We start from the raw sequence: 18,490 nt of genomic DNA, 5'->3' as shown, positions 1-18,490 counted from the left end.
CAGGTTCCCTCTTGACAATGCAACAACCATACGAAATAATACAAAATGTAATATGAACATAAAGTAAATGCCTCAGTAGAATATAAGTAACATTTTAGCATAATTATAATACAGAAAAGAACTCTTTATAATTACATATTTACAAGTGTTTTGGGGTTGGGGGGGTTGTGGGAAAAGGGTTTAGACTGTCAGAATTGCATGTGTCTGTCTACATGTCTTTCTGCCGGTTTCTGTGTGTTTGTGACCAAATGACCAGTTATGTTTTATATTTTCTCCGAGAGAATGTCCAAGAGAGGCAAAACTAACTGTGTTGTTATAAAATGGTCATAATTGAATTCATAGTAAAAAGGGAGGCAACAAGTGGCCTTCTCACCCTTCGCCACACAATGAGGGAATTCGATTAAGCTGAATTGTGGTGTACCGGGCTATGGCGTGAATCATCAGAAGCGGTGAGGGAGGAGCGCTTTCTCAAATCGAACAGTGCGCTGCTGGGTCATGTTATCAAAAACGCAGCATGATGCATCGCTCAGAAACATACATATATTTTCATTAAAATATAGTTTTGTTTTCATTGTCTGATAAAGGTAGATAAAGCATGCTTATCACTTATTACTTTTACATGTGAAAACACAGAATCCTACTCATTACTCAACATACTTGACCTACATCACTTTTGTTTTGAGGCGACTTCGTTGCCTGCCAGAACGGGGACCCTGGCTCATTGCCCGGAGGCAGCCCGGTTCCAAAACGAACGCGACCAACGCTAACCAAGTTCACCCTGGGAAAATCCTGGGCAATAATCGAATCCTCTCCATGCTCTTCTGGACGGCAATTTTGACGTTGACGTCAACACAGCAATGGCGGATGCAGTGGAGGAAGTTCTTGAAGGCAGCTGGTAAGATTAAATATAATTATCACTGTTGTCAGAGATACTTATGACATCAGTTGAATCAGTATTTTTATAATATAAAACAATATTTGTTAGCTACGTTACATCTGGGAAAAGTAGGTTGCCCTTCTGGGGTGATGATGGTTTTGGACTGTATCGATTAGCTACTAGCCGGAGATCGAGCGATGCTCTCATCTGAAACAGCCCAGCTAACGTTTAGTTAGTCTAGGTAGGCTTTCACAAGAAAGAAGCTAGGCAATTCGATAACTATTGTTTGCAATACTAGCTAGCTACAAGAACAACTAGTGTTGTCATTCCTGAGCGACACTGCTTGTATTGTTTAGGATTTTGATGTGTAAATATTGCTAACGTTAGCTAGCTAGCTGTAGACTCGAGAGGTTGTGGCTTAATTATATATTTTTTCTATTGTCAACAGTAGCCACTCAATCCCCTATCATCAAAGTTGTCCTAATGGCTGTGAAGTGAGGTTCTGGATGCCACAGTATCTGTGCGTTATGCCGCGTTCAAAACAACTGGGAACTTGGAAATCTCGGATTTTAGTGCGTTTAAAACAACTGGGAACTCGGGGAAAAAAGAACTCCGACTGAGAATTTGTTTCGAACGTGACGTCGAAAACTCGGGCATCTTTATAGAGCTATGGCATTCCAACCGGAAGATCACCGACGTCATGATTTGACTTCTGTTATTTCCGAGTTTCTAGTTGTCTTGAAAGCAGCTGGAGATGTCGACGCTGAATGTGTATGACGTGTCTGGTCTCTGACTCCCACGATGTTCCGATTCAAACTCCCATTAGACAGCTCTGCTGGAGTTTTGCTGAGCAACTATCTTCATTTACTCCCATTACGGCTGGTATGTACTTCCAAAAAAGGTATACATTTTGGGCTTCCGAGTGGCGCAGTCTAAGGCATTGCATCTCAGTGCAAGAGGCGTCACTACAGTCCCTGGTTCGAATCCAGGCTGTACCACATCCGGCCGTGTTTGGGAGTCCCATTGGGTGGCATGCAATTGGTCCAGCGTCGTCCGGGTTTGGCCGGGGTAGGCCATCATTGTAAATAAGAATTGTTCTTAACTGACTGTTGAAGACCTCTGACCTGTGTGGCAGTAATGAGTGAAGTCTGGCAGCAATTGGAGGTGCAAAATAGGTTGTTGTTTTTTTCCCGGTTACTTTCTACCTTTTTTTGGGAGTACATACCCGCCGTAATGGGCACTAAATTAAGATGGTTGCTCAGTGATACTCTATATTTGGTCAATAACGAATGTATTTCTACATTATAATGCATGCAGAGCTGTCCAATTGATTTTGAATTGAAGCTTCCTCTGCGTTGCGCCACGTTCAAAACAACTGGGAACTCGGAAAAAAACAAGCCCGACTGGGGAAAAAATCCAACTCGGTCCTCTTTCTGGAGCTCTGAATTCCTGACCTGAAGATCACTGATGTCATGATTTGTCCTCATATTTTTCAGAGTTCCCAAATGTTCTGAATGCGGCATTAGAGACCAGACATGTCATACTCATCGTCGACATCTCTAACATGCTGACCACACCGCTCGCATCGTAAAATACATTTATCCATGCATGTCATTCAATCATTGCATCCACACTGCTTGTGCACATCTGCGTAGCCAGGCGCTAAAATAGAACTTGGTTCTAATTGTGACGCTTGATGCACTGAAAGTCCCGCCTCTCCCATCTCCTCATTGGTTTTGAGGAGCATATACCCACGTGTCATGGGTGATTGAAAGATTAACTGAGGTTCACACTCCAGTCCAGGTGGTGGGGGTGATGCACCTTAAAGTCGGTTGTCAACCGCCATATAAGTCCAAAGAAGAAGAAGAAGGAGGAGAGATTACTAGAAAATAACTTGGTTTACCCTTTTATCTGAGGATTAATTGTCAGAGTAGAGGACCTTGTGCATTTCAGGTAAAATAACAACCCAATGTTTATATCCCAAGACAAATTAGCTAGCAACAGCAAGCTAGCTAGCTAAATGTCCATGAATGTTTCATGTGTTTCAACCTATCCCCAAATGAATATAGTTGGTTTTGACATTTCAACCTGCGTGTCCTGATTGCGTCTGGTGTGGGGGGACAAAATGAACAAGCTGTCTGGTCACATGTAACGCACAGATACTGGGGAGTGTTTTATGCCTGTGGAGCTGGTTCCTGATCCAGCTAAACATCAGTCAAATCACATTTTTATGCAGGGCGATATGGATAAAATATAATTTCATGATATTTTTGACGGTATGACAGTATTTTATGTGTTTGAATAATGTTCTAGGTATTCTTTCTGAGTATCTCATTTCCCCAGGCAGGATCCCACATCAATTATAGTGATTTCAATGGGCCTTTCTCCATTTATACTGTTCAATCCAACTCGAAGCAAAAATTATTTTCTGCATTTTCATACATTTCTGCATTTCCTGCACTTATCATTTTCACATTGTACCACGCAGCATGGTATGGGCTAGGACTAGTTAATCGGTGAATTGCTGGAATCGTGGAAATATAGTGATTATAATTCTATACTTGGAATGTAGTGGGAGAAGCACCTTGAGTACATTTTGTTGTTTGACAACGAATGAATAAGCCAGTGAGAAATATTTTTTTTACGGTAGGAACCAAAGTGTTGGTCAGTGTTTCCAGGTGACCCTAATAATGTTACATTACATGATTTCTTATGTCATATAGCTAACTAGCTAACTAACATTCATGCTTACCTATTCCTCTCTGATAAGCATTTTTGTACAACTGTATCTTATCTAGGCCTGCACTGGTACCAGGCCGTATTAGCGAACTAGCTATGTATATTTAGCAAGCTAGCTTGCCAGCTAACTAGCTATTAGCATTAACACAATTCATTTTTCCCAACACCTTGCTAAGAAAATAAAGAAAGTGCTGGTGACTCTGTGGTCGAGTACCTGCTCTCTCCTTGAGTGATGCAGGGCATGGTGTGGTTAGCAGCATGTAGTAGGAGAGGGGGAGAAATGACTCAAGTAGCAAACGGAAGTAAACTATAAAAACTCACTGCGCTGGAGTTGCATAGGACATTTAACAAACCAAACATTAAAATACAGTTATAGAAGGTAAAGTAAAAACTGAAACCAGTTCTTGAATCAATACCAATATATATTAAAATATGGTGTACTGCTCAGCCCTAATCCGAACAATGGCCTTCATCAGCTTGGTCAGGAATCAGGATAGTGTAAAGACGGTCTGCTAAATGTGTTCCTCTTGTCATTATAGTAAAGTGAAGGACATTCCAACAGGCTCTGTATATGTGTCAACCAGTGTACTCTAGGCAAATGATGCCATTCATTTTCCCCATTGATAGATGCTAACTACCTTGAGCGCCTATTGATGAAGGTATCTTCTCCCCAGGGGACTTTAGTTAAGAGCCTGACACTCAGTCTGAACATGCATTTCTTACGGTACGGTTTTGGAAATATCGTTAGCAAAAAAAATAGTAGCCTCGAGCACTCTCTGGTGTAGCACCATGGTGTAGCCGGAGGACAGCTATTTTCCATCCTCCTCTGAAACGGGGAAAGAAACACTTGTTCTAATGATTACACCCCAGATCAGCTAGATGCAGGTAAGAGTGTGCAAGGTGGTATTGAATGTGTCTCTCTCTGTCACCTTGATTACTCCAACTTGTCTCTGGACCTGTGCTATGTTATAAACTTTAATTCGTAGGCTAGGTTGTAGCAACCTCAACATTGGTATAGGACAAATTAGAGTATCATGTAGTAGCCTAAACTGATCACTGATGCATTGAACTGTTACTTTGAGCTCAATTAATTCATACCCCTGCACATGTCCTGGTACCCTGTGTGTATATAGCCGTGTTATTACCCCATACCCCTGCACAACGACTCGGTACTGGTAGCCATGTTATTACCCCTGTACATTGACTCGGTACTGGTAGCCATGTTATTACCCCTGTACATTGACTCGGTACTGGTAGCCATGTTATTACCCCTGTACATTGACTCGGTACTGGTAGCCATGTTATTACCCCTGTACATTGACTCGGTACTGGTAGCCATGTTATTACCCCTGTACATTGACTCGGTACTGGTAGCCATGTTATTACCCCTGTACATTGACTCGGTACTGGTAGCCATGTTATTACCCCTGTACATTGACTCATACTAGTAGCCATGTTATCACCCCATACCCCTGTACATTGACTTGGTACTCGTAGCCATGTTATTACCCCATACCCCTGTACATTGACTTGGTACTGGTAGCCATGTTATTACCCCATACCCCTGTACATTGACTTGGTACTGGTAGCCATGTTATTACCCCATACCCCTGTACATTGACTTGGTACTGGTAGCCATGTTATTACCCCATACCCCTGTACATTGACTTGGTACTGGTAGCCATGTTATTACCCCTTTACATCGACTCATACTGGTAGTCATGTTATTACCCCATACCCCTGTACATGGTATCTTGTGCATGGACTCGGTACTGGTAGCCGTGTATATAGCCAAGTTATCGTTACTCATTGTGGATGAATTATTGCTTTTATTATTACACATTTTACTTTTTCTATAATTTTTATATTTTGCATCTCTGCATTGTTGGGAAGGGCCTGGCCTGTAAGTCAGCTTTTCTCTGTTAGTCTACACCTGTGAAATTATTTTTGATATAAAATTAAAGGGCTTTATGCTTCTAGAATTGTATCACAATTGAGAATTCATTCATGTTTAGATGGAGAATTGGTCTGTTTTGTCTGCCAGAGCCAGTCTACCTCTGAAAAGAACATATAAGGTCCTTGGACCTTAGGAAGTAACAGTAGACTCCTTAAGAGAACTTCTTGGGTTACCTTTCACATAGAATGAGCCCTGGTTAATCCATTCATTTCAGTATCCTTCCTTCTGGTCATTATTTATATGGTTACAAAGACACTGTTCATGAGCAGGGAGAACAGAGACACAGTCTATCCGGCAGGAAATCACTGCTAATATGGAAGGGTTGTGTCTGTTGCAACAGGGAGGGAATCACGAGGACTGGTTGTGTCTGTTGCAACAGGGAGGGAATCACGAGGACTGGTTGTGTCTGTTGTAAAAGGGAGGGATTCACAAGGACTGGTTGTGTCTGTTGCAACAGGGAGGGAATCACGAGGACTGGTTGTGTCTGTTGTAACAGGGAGGGAATCACGAGGACTGGTTGTGTCTGTTGTAAAAGGGAGGGATTCACAAGGACTGGTTGTATCTGTTGCAACAGGAAGGGAATCACAAGGACTGGTTGTGTCTGTTGTAACAGGGAGGGAATCATGCTAATAAGGACGGGTTGTGTCTAGGGATGTAAAGATTCACAAATCGGTCCCCGATTCAAATGTTTAATACAAGTGCCTGAGTCGGTGAACCCCAAACCACACTAAGCATGTAACTACGTTGACTGTCATTGATCTACAAGTCATTTAAAGCATGCCGAACAACTCCAGGCAATATCAGTAGCCTAGTCAATCTGAGCACTGCACCCAGCTCCAGTAGCCTAGTCAATCTGAGCACTGCACCCAGCTCCAGTAGCCTAGTCAATCTGAGCACTGCACCCAGCTCCAGTAGCCTAGTCAATCTGAGCACTGCGCCCAGCTCCAGTAGCCTAGTCAATCTGAGCACTGCGCCCAGCTCCAGTAGCCTAGTCAATCTGAGCACTGCAACCAGCTCCAGTAGCCTAGTCAATCTGAGCACTGCACCCAGCTCCAGTAGCCTAGTCAATCTGAGCACTGCGCCCAGCTCCAGTAGCCTAGTCAATCTGAGCACTGCGCCCAGCTCCAGTAGCCTAGTCAATCTGAGCACTGCGCCCAGCTCCAGTAGCCTAGTCAATCTGAGCACTGCGCCCAGCTCCGGTAGCCTAGTCAATCTGAGCACTGCGCCCAGCTCCATTAGCCTAGTCAATCTGAGCACTGCGCCCAGCTCCAGTAGCCTAGTCAATCTGAGCACTGCGCCCAGCTCCGGTAGCCTAGTCAATCTGAGCACTGCGCCCAACACGCTGACCAATGCCAGGAAGGCGGCCTGTTCCTGATCTTGCACATCTGCGCTGCACCTTAAACATTCAAATGCTAAAATGGCTTGTGTGATATTAGTCTTTATTATACTGAACAAAAATATAAATGCAACATGCAACAGTTTCAAAGATTTTACTGAGTTACAGTTCATATAAGGAAGTCAGTCAATTGAAATAAATTCATTAGGCCCTAATCTATGGATTTCACATGACTGGGCAGGGGCACACCCCCATAATTACTCCTCAGCACTCCCCTCCCCACCGCTAATTTATTATAATAGTGAAGACATCAAAACTATGATATTAACACATATGGAATAATGTAGTAACCAAAAAAGTGAGATTCTTCAAATAGTCACCCTTTGCCTTGATGACAGCTTTGCACACTCTTGACATCCTCTCAACTAGCTTCATGAGGTAGTCACCTGGAATGCATTTCAATTAACAGATGTGCCTTGTTGACTTTTAATTTGTCAAATTTCTTTCCTTAATGTTTTTGAGCCAATCAGTTGTGTTGTAACAAGGTAAGGGGGGGGGGGGGGGGAGATATGACAGTCCATCATTACTTTAAGAGATGAAGGTCAGTCAATTCGGAAAATTTCAAGAACTTTGAAAGTTTCTTCAATTGCAGTCGCAAAAACCATCAAGCGCTATGATAGGTTACCTCTGCTGCAGAGGATAAGTTCATTAGAGTTACCTGCACCTCAGATTGGAAAGGAAGACCCAGAGTTACCTCTGCTGCAGAGGATAAGTTCATTAGAGTTACCAGCCTCAGAAATTGCAGCTCAAATAAATGCTTCACAGAGTTCAAGTAGTCAACTAGAGGTCGACCGATTTATGATTTTTAAACGCCGATACCGATTATTGGAGGACGAAAAAAAAGCCGATACTGATTAATCGGACGATTTTTATTTATATATTTGTAATGACAATTACAACAATACGGAATGAACACTTATTTTAACTTAATATAATACATCAATAAAGTCAATATAGTCTCAAATAAATAATGAAACATGTTGAATTTGGTTTAAATAATGCAAAAACAAAGTGTTGGAGAAGTAAAAGTGCAATATGGACCGGTACACCTTGTATATAGCCTCCACATTGACTCTGTACCGGTACCTTCTGTATATAGCCTCCACATTGACTCTGTACCGGTACACCCTGTATATAGCCTCCACATTGACTCTGTACCGGTGCCCCCTGTATATAGTCTCCACATTGACTCTGTACCGGTACACCCTGTATATAGCCTCCACATTGACTCTGTACCGGTACACCCTGTATATAGCCTCCACAATGACTCTGTACCGTAACACCCTGTATATAGCCTCCACATTGACTCTGTACCGGTACACCCTGTATATAGCCTCCACATTGACTCTGTACCGGTGCCCCCTGTATATAGCCTCCACATTGACTCTGTACCGGTGCCCCCTGTATATAGCCTCCACATTGACTCTGTACCGGTGCCCCCTGTATATAGCCTCCACATTGACTCTGTACCGGTACCCCCTATTTATAGCCTCCACATTGACTCTGTACCGGTACACCCTGTTTATAGCCTCCACATTGACTCTGTACCCCCTGTATATAGCCTCTACATTGACTCTGTACCGTAACACCCTGTATATAGCCTCCACATTGACTCTGTACCGGTACCCCCTGTATATAGCCTCCACATTGACTCTGTACCGGTACCCCCTGTTTATAGCCTCCACATTGACTCTGTACCGGTACCCCCTGTTTATAGCCTCCACATTGACTCTGTACCGGTACCCCCTGTTTATAGCCTCCACATTGACTCTGTACCGGTACCCCCTGTATATAGCCTCCACATTGACTCTGTACCCCCTGTATATATCCTCCACATTGACTCTGTACCGGTACACCCTGTATATAGCCTCCACATTGACTCTGTACCGGTACACCCTGTATATAGCCTCCACATTGACTCTGTACCTCCTGTATATAGCCTCCACATTGACTCTGTACCGGTACCCCCGTATATAGCCTCCACATTGACTCTGTACCGGTACCCCCTGTTTATAGCCTCCACATTGACTCTGTACCGGTACCCCCTTTATATAGCCTCCACATTGACTCTGTACCGGTACCCCCTGTATATAGCCTCCACATTGACTCTGTACACATTTACTCTGTACCGTAACACCCTGTATATAGTCTCCACATTGACTCTGTACCGTAATAACCTGTATATAGCCTCCACATTGACTCTGTACCGTAACACCCTGTATATAGTCTCTAAATTGACTCTGTACCGTAACACCCTGTATATAGTCTCCACATTGACTCTGTACCGTAATAACCTGTGTATAGCCTCCACATTGACTCTGTACCGTAACACCCTGTATATAGCCTCCACATTGACTCTGTACCCCCTGTATATAGCCTCCACATTGACTGTGTACCCCCTGTATATAGCCTCCACATTGACTCTGTACCCCCTGTATATAGCCTCCACATTGACTCTGTACACATTGACTCTGTACCGGTACCCCCTGTATATAGCCTCCACATTGACTCTGTACTGGTACCTCCTGTATATAGCCTCCACATTGACTCTGTACTGGTACCTCCTGTATATAGCCTCCACATTGACTCTGTACCAGTACCCCCTGTATATAGCCTCCATATTGACTCTGTACCGGTACCCCCTGTATATAGCCTCCAAATTGACTCTGTACCGGTACCCCCTGTATATAGCCTCCATATTGACTCTGTACCGGTACCCCCTGTATATAGCCTCCACATTGACTCTGTACCGTAATACCCTGTATATAGCCTCCACATTGACTCTGTACCGGTACCCCCTGTATATAGCCTCCACATTGACTCTGTACACATTAACTCTGTACCGTAACACCCTGTATATAGTCTCCACATTGACTCTGTACCGTAATAACCTGTGTATAGCCTCCACATTGACTCTGTACCGTAACACCCTGTATATAGCCTCCACATTGACTCTGTACCCCCTGTACACCCCACAAGGGTGCGTTCTGAGCCCTCTCCTGTACTCCCTGTTCACCCACGACTGCGTGGCCACGCACGCCTCCAACTCAATCATCAAGTTTGCGGACGACACAACAGTGGTAGGCTTGATTACCAACAACGACGAGACGGCCTACAGGGAGGAGGTGAGGGCCCTCGGAGTGTGGTGTCAGGAAAATAACCTCACACTCAACGTCAACAAAACTAAGGAGATGATTGTGGACTTCAGGAAACAGCAGAGGGAACACCCCCCTATCCACATCAATGGAACAGTAGTGGAGAGAGTAGCAAGTTTTAAGTTCCTCGGCATACACATCACAGACAAACTGAATTGGTCCACTCACACAGACAGCATCGTGAAGAAGGCGCAGCAGCGCCTCTTCAACCTCAGGAGGCTGAAGAAATTCGGCTTGTCACCAAAAGCACTCACAAACTTCTACAGATGCACAATCGAGAGCATCCTGGCGGGCTGTATCACCGCCTGGTACGGCAACTGCTCCGCCCTCAACCGTGAGGCTCTCCAGAGGGTAGTGAGGACTGCACAACGCATCACCGGGGGCAAACTACCTGCCCTCCAGGACACCTACACCACCCGATGTTACAGGAAGGCCATAAAGATCATCAAGGACATCAACCAACTGCCTGTTCATCCCGCTATCATCCAGAAGGCGAGGTCAGTACAGGTGCATCAAAGCTGGGACCGAGAGACTGAAAAACAGCTTCTATCTCAAGGCCATCAGACTGTTAAACAGCCACCACTAACATTGAGTGGCTGCTGCCAACACACTGACACTGACTCAACTCCAGCCACTTTAATAATGGGAATTGATGGGAAATGATGTAAATATATCACTAGCCACCTTATGTACATATTCTTTATCCCCTTACACTGTGTATAAGACAGTAGTTTAGGAATTGTTAGTTAGATTACTTGTTGGTTATTACTGCATTGTCGGAACTAGAAGCACAAGCTTTTCGCTACACTCGCATTAACATCTGCTAACCATGTGTATGTGACAAATAAAATTTGATTTGATTTGATAGTCTCCACATTGACTCTGTACCGTAACACCCTGTATATAGTCTCCACATTGACTCTGTACCGTAACACCCTGTATATAGCCTCCACATTGACTCTGTACAGTAATACCCTGTATATAGTCTCCACATTGACTCTGTACCGTAACACCCTGTATATAGTCTCCACATTGACTCTGTACCGTAACACCCTGTATATAGCCTCCACATTGACTCTGTACAGTAATACCCTGTATATAGTCTCCACATTGACTCTGTACACATTTACTCTGTACCGTAACACCCTGTATATAGTCTCCACATTGACTCTGTACCGTAATAACCTGTATATAGCCTCCACATTGACTCTGTACCGTAATACTCTGTATATAGTCTCCACATTGACTCTGTACCGTAACACCCTGTATATAGTCTCCACATTGACTCTGTACCGTAATAACCTGTATATAGCCTCGCTATTGTTATTTTACTGCATTGTTGGTTAAGGGCTTTTAAGTAAGCTTTTCACTGTAATGTCTACACCTGTTGTATTCGGCGCATGTGACATACGATTTGATCTACCGTACAGTATCTAGGGTTAGATCTACTATACAGTACCTGAGCTTTGTGCTAATGTTTGCTTGCACATATTATGCAGTGTCTGTATTGCCCATCTGCCCATTTCCCAGGTCTGTCTGTCTGTCTGCTTTATGTAACAGAAGAGCGGAGTCCCTGGGCAGCAGGCAGGTTAACAATGACCTCCATGTCACTGTTCATCCTGCTTTGTAGTGGATTGGAGAGAGGAAAAGATACTTCTATTTCTCCTCTGGGCAGATGGATGGAGCAATATTATTATTCATATTATTGTTATTATTCATGTTATATTATTCATATTTTGTAAAACTTAATATTCACGTTTTTATTGTTATTATTCAGCCTACAAAAAAATTATTAAATATATATAAAAATAAAAAGAGTATAAAAGGAAAACGGAAAAAAATCAAAGTTAAGTCTCAAGCTAGGATTACATTTGAGGAATATATCTGAGAAACGAAAGATGATTTAATTACTACGATGTTTGACAATATATTTTCCATGTGATAGCTTTACTTACTGCTATAGCTGTATTGAAAAGTAACATGACTGAAGTATGCTGTGACAGTGGCTTTAGTCTCAGTCCCTTCCTCAGTACTATCCTAATGCAGCAGAATAGAAACGGGAGGCTATATTGCCTTCATGTTTCTAAAATGGTCTGCTCTCCTCTTGCTCTGTAGAGCAATCTGCTTCTTTATAGCTTTTGTAGTGATTCATATGTTGATGATGTAAAGAATATTTGCTGGTCTGTGGTGAGTAATGAGGAGCAATCAGACGCTGCACTTGACACATTTATGTAATTGCTTATTCCAATTACTAATAAGCATGAACCCATTAAGAAAATTACTGTAAAAACTGTTAAATCCCAGTGGATTGATGAGGAATTGAAAAATTGTATGGTTGTGAGGAATGAGGCAAAAGGTATTGCAATTAAGTCTAGCAGCCCAACTGATTGGCAAATGTACTGCAAATTAAGAAGTGATGTGACGAAACTAAATAAAAAGAAACCATACTATGAAACAAAGATGAATGATAGTAAAAAGCTTTGGAGCACCTTGAATTAAATGTAGGGGAAAAAAGCCAACTTGGCTCCTCATTTATTGAATCAGATGGCTTATTCATCACACAGCTCACTGATATTGCCAACTACTTTAATGACCTTTTCATTGGCAAGACAAACTTAGGGATGACATGCCAGCAACAAACGCTGACACTACACATCCAAGTATATAGGACCAAATTATGAAAGACAAGAATTGTGCTTTTTGAATTCTGTAAAGTCAGTGTGGAAGAGGTGAAAAATGTATTGTTGTCTATCAACAATGACAAGCCACCGGGGTCTGACATTCTGGATGGATAATTACTGAGGATAATAGCAGACGATACTGACACTCCTATTTGCCACATCTTCAATTTAAACTTCCTACTAGAGAGTGTGTGCTCTCAGGCCTGGAGGGAAGCGAAAGTCATTCCGCTACCTAAGAATAGTAAAGCCCCTTTACTGGCTCAAATAGCTGACCAATCAGCCTGTTACCAACCCTTAGTAAACTTCTGGAAAAAATTGTGTTTTACCAGATACAATACTAACAGACTTTCAGCACGCATATAGGACATTTAACAACTGATAATTGGCTGAGAGAAAATGATGATAAAAAGATTGTGGGGCTGTCTTCAGTGCAGCTTTTGACATTATCGATCATAGTCTGCTAATTGAATACCGTATCTGTTATGGCTTTACACCCCCTGCTATATTGTGGATAAAGAGTTACCTGTCTAACAGAACACAGGGTGTTCTTTAATGGAAGCCTCTCAAACATAATCCAGTTAGAATCAGTAATTCCCCAGGGTAGCTGTTTAGGCTCCTTGCATTTTTCATTCTTTACTAATGACATGCCACTGGCACTGAGTAAAGCCAGCGTGTCTATGTATGCAGATGACTCAACACTATACACGTCAGCTACTACAGTGACTGAAATTACTGCAACGCTCAACAAAGATCTGCAGTTACTTTCAGAGTGGGTGGCAAGGAATAAATTCGTCCTAAATATTTCCAAAACTAAAAGCATTGTTTTTGGGACAAATCATTCAGTAAACCCTACACCTCAACTAAATCTTGTAATGAATAATGTGGAAATTGAGCAAATTGAGGAGACTAAACTTCTTGGATTAAACCTGGATTGTAAACTGTCATGGTCAAAACATATTGATGTAGTAGTAGCTAAGATTGGGAGAAGTCTGTCCATAATAAAGCAATGCTCTGCCTTCTTAACAACACTATCAACAAGACAGGTCCAACAGGCCCTAGTTTCTACCTTCTTAACAACACTATCAAAAAGGCAGGTCCTACAGGCCCTAGTTTCTACCTTAACAACACTATCAACAAGGCAGGTCCTACAGGCCCTGGTTTTGTCACACCTGGACAACTTACTGTTCAATCATGTGGTCAGGTGCCACAGAGAGACTTAGGAAAATTGCAATTGACTCAGAACAGGGCAGCATGGCTGGCCCTAAAAGTACACTGAGAGCTAATATTAATGACATGCATGTCAATCTCTCCTGGCTCACAGTGGAAGAGAGATTGACTACTTGTTTTTGTAAGAAGTGTTGACATATTGAATGTACAAAGCTGTTTGTTTAAACCACTAGTACACAGCTCAGACACCCATACATATGCCACCAGAGGTCTCTTCACAGTCCCCAAGTCCAGAACAGACTATGGGAGGCACACAGTGCTACATAGAGCCATGACTATATGGAACTCTATTCCACAGTACTACATAGAGCCATGACTACATGGAGCTCTATTCCACAGTACTACATAGAGCCATGACTACATGGAACTCTATTCCACAGTACTACATAGAGCCATGACTACATGGAACACTATTCCACAGTACTACATAGAACCATGACTACATGGAACTCTATTCCACAGTACTACATAGAACCATGACTACATGGAACTCTATTCCACAGTGCTACATAGAGCCATGACTACATGGAACTCTATTCCACAGTACTACATAGAGCCATGACTACATGGAACTCTATTCCACAGTACTACATAGAGCCATGACTACATGGAACTCTATTCCACAGTACTACATAGAGCCATGACTACATGGAACTCTATTCCACAGTACTACATAGAGCCATGACTACATGGAACTCTATTCCACAGTACTACATAGAGCCATGACTACATGGAACTCTATTCCACAGTACTACATGGAGCCATGACTACATGGAACTCTATTCCACAGTACTACATAGAGCCATGACTACATGGAACTCTATTCCACAGTACTCTACATAGAGCCATGACTACATGGAACTCTATTCCCCAGTACTACATAGAGCCATGACTACATGGAACTCTATTCCACAGTACTCTACATAGAGCCATGACTACATGGAACTCTATTCCCCAGTACTCTACATAGAGCCATGACTACATGGAACTCTATTCCCCAGTACTACATAGAGCCATGACTACATGGAACTCTATTCCACAGTACTACATAGAGCCATGACTACATGGAACTCTATTCCACAGTACTACATAGAGCCATGACTACATGGAACTCTATTCCACAGTACTCTACATAGAGCCATGACTACATGGAACTCTATTCCACAGTACTACATAGAGCCATGACTACATGGAACTCTATTCCACAGTACTCTACATAGAGCCATGACTACATGGAACTCTATTCCCCAGTACTACATAGAGCCATGACTACATGGAACTCTATTCCACAGTACTACATAGAGCCATGACTACATGGAACTCTATTCCACAGTACTACATAGAGCCATGACTACATGGAACTCTATTCCACAGTACTACATAGAGCCATGACTACATGGAACTCTATTCCACAGTACTCTACATAGAGCCATGACTACATGGAACTCTATTCCCCAGTACTCTACATAGAGCCATGACTACATGGAACTCTATTCCCCAGTACTACATAGAGCCATGACTACATGGAACTCTATTCAACAGTACTACATAGAGCCATGACTACATGGAACTCTATTCCACAGTACTACATAGAGCCATGACTACATGGAACTCTATTCCACAGTACTCTACATAGAGCCATGACTACATGGAACTCTATTCCCCAGTACTACATAGAGCCATGACTACATGGAACTCTATTCCACAGTACTACATAGAGCCATGACTACATGGAACTCTATTCCACAGTACTACATAGAGCCATGACTACATGGAACTCTATTCCACAGTACTACATAGAGCCATGACTACATGGAACTCTATTCCACAGTACTCTACATAGAGCCATGACTACATGGAACTCTATTCCCCAGTACTCTACATAGAGCCATGACTACATGGAACTCTATTCCCCAGTACTACATAGAGCCATGACTACATGGAACTCTATTCAACAGTACTACATAGAGCCATGACTACATGGAACTCTATTCCACAGTACTACATAGAGCCATGACTACATGGAACTCTATTCCACAGTACTCTACATAGAGCCATGACTACATGGAACTCTATTCCACAGTACTACATAGAGCCATGACTACATGGAACTCTATTCCACAGTACTCTACATAGAGCCATGACTACATGGAACTCTATTCCCCAGTACTACATAGAGCCATGACTACATGGAACTCTATTCCACAGTACTACATAGAGCCATGACTACATGGAACTCTATTCCACAGTACTACATATAGCCATGACTACATGGGACTCTATTCCACAGTACTCTACATAGAGCCATGACTACATGGAACTCTATTCCACAGTACTACATAGAGCCATGACTACATGGGACTCTATTCCACAGTACTACATAGCACCATGACTACATGGAACTCTATTCCACAGTACTACATAGAGCCATGACTACATGGAACTCTATTCCACAGTACTCTACATAGAGCCATGACTACATGGAACTCTCTTCCACAGTACTACATAGAGCCATGACTACATGGAACTCTATTCCACAGTACTACATAGAGCCATGACTACATGGAACTCTATTCCACAGTACTCTACATAGAGCCATGACTACATGGAACTCTATTCCCCAGTACTACATAGAGCCATGACTACATGGAACTCTATTCCACAGTACTCTACATAGAGCCATGACTACATGGAACTCTATTCCCCAGTACTCTACATAGAGCCATGACTACATGGAACTCTATTCCCCAGTACTACATAGAGCCATGACTAAATGGAACTCTATTCCACAGTACTACATAGAGCCATGACTACATGGAACTCTATTCCACAGTACTACATAGAGCCATGACTACATGGAACTCTATTCCACAGTACTCTACATAGAGCCATGACTACATGGAACTCTATTCCACAGTACTACATAGAGCCATGACTACATGGAACTCTATTCCACAGTACTCTAAATAGAGCCATGACTACATGGAACTCTATTCCCCAGTACTACATAGAGCCATGACTACATGGAACTCTATTCCACAGTACTACATAGAGCCATGACTACATGGAACTCTATTCCACAGTACTACATATAGCCATGACTACATGGGACTCTATTCCACAGTACTCTACATAGAGCCATGACTACATGGAACTCTATTCCACAGTACTCTACATAGAGCCATGACTACATGGAACTCTATTCCACAGTACTACATAGAGCCATGACTACATGGAACTCTATTCCACAGTACTACATAGAGCCAGGGTTGAAGAGAGGCAGAATCAGAGATAGGTGACTACATAGAACTCTATTCCACAGTACTACATAGAGCCATGACTACATGGAACTCTATTCCACAGCACTCTACATAGAGCCATGACTACATGGAACTCTAATGCTCTACAACATCCGCAGAGTACGACCCTGCCTCACACAGGAAGCTGCGCAGGTCCTAATCCAGGCACTTGTCATCTCCCGTCTGGATTACTGCAACTCGCTGTTGGCTGGGCTCCCTGCCTGTGCCATTAAACCCCTACAACTCATCCAGAACGCCGCAGCCCGGAGGTGTTCAACCTTCCCAAGTTCTCTCACGTCACCCCGCTCCTCCGCTGTCTCCACTGGCTTCCAGTTGAAGCTCGCATCCGCTACAAGACCATGGTGCTTGCCTACGGAGCTGTGAGGGTAACGGCACCGCAGTACCTCCAGGCTCTGATCAGGCCCTACACCCAAACAAGGGCACTGCGTTCATCCACCTCTGGCCTGCTCGCCTCCCTACCACTGAGGAAGTACAGTTCCCGCTCAGCCCAGTCAAAACTGTTCGCTGCTCTGGCCCCCCAATGGTGGAACAAACTCCCTCACGACGCCAGGACAGCGGAGTCAATCACCACCTTCCGGAGACACCTGAAACCCCACCTCTTCAAGGAATACCTAGGATAGGATAAAGCAATCCTTCTCACCCCCCCTTAAATGATTTAGATGCACTATTGTAAAGTGGCTGTTCCACTGATGTCAGAAGGTGAATTCACCAATTTGTAAGTCGCTCTGGATAAGAGCGTCTGCTAAATGACTTAAATGTAAATGTAAATTCCCCAGTACTACATAGAGCCATGACTACATGGAACTCTATTCCACAGTACTACATAGAGCCATGACTACGTGGAACTCTATTCCACAGTACTACATAGAACCATGACTACATGGAACTCTATTCCACAGTACTACATAGAGCCATGACTACATGGAACTCTATTCCACAGTACTACATAGAGCCATGACTACATGGAACTCTATTCCACAGTACTACATAGAGCCATGACTACATGGAACTCTATTCCACATCAGGTAACTGATGCAGCGGTAGAATCAGATTTAAAAACAGTTAAAAATACACCTTATGGAACAGGGAGGGAATCACACGTAGTGTGTTGTGAATTCTGCAATGAATGTATTGTAAT

General features: G+C 43.0%; 1 protein-coding gene across 4 annotated transcripts in view; it reads left to right on the top strand.

The window, feature by feature from the left end:
• Window positions 1-790: 790 nt before the first annotated feature.
• Window positions 791-18,490, top strand: part of tbc1d23 (TBC1 domain family, member 23) — a 71,961-nt gene continuing 54,261 nt past the window's right edge. For 3 of the 4 annotated variants that reach the window (XM_064952680.1, XM_064952681.1, XM_064952679.1), the window contains exon 1: window positions 791-895. In XM_064952680.1, the coding sequence (XP_064808752.1) occupies window positions 858-895 (38 nt within the window). In that variant the 5' untranslated portion in view covers window positions 791-857. The remainder of the gene's footprint in view (window positions 896-18,490) is intronic. The other variant, XM_064952682.1, reaches the window with a different exon arrangement.

This window comes from Oncorhynchus masou, chromosome 31 (genome assembly GCF_036934945.1).
Source record: "Oncorhynchus masou masou isolate Uvic2021 chromosome 31, UVic_Omas_1.1, whole genome shotgun sequence".
Lineage (NCBI taxonomy): Eukaryota > Metazoa > Chordata > Actinopteri > Salmoniformes > Salmonidae > Oncorhynchus > Oncorhynchus masou.
This window is presented reverse-complemented; position numbering and strand designations above follow the sequence as displayed.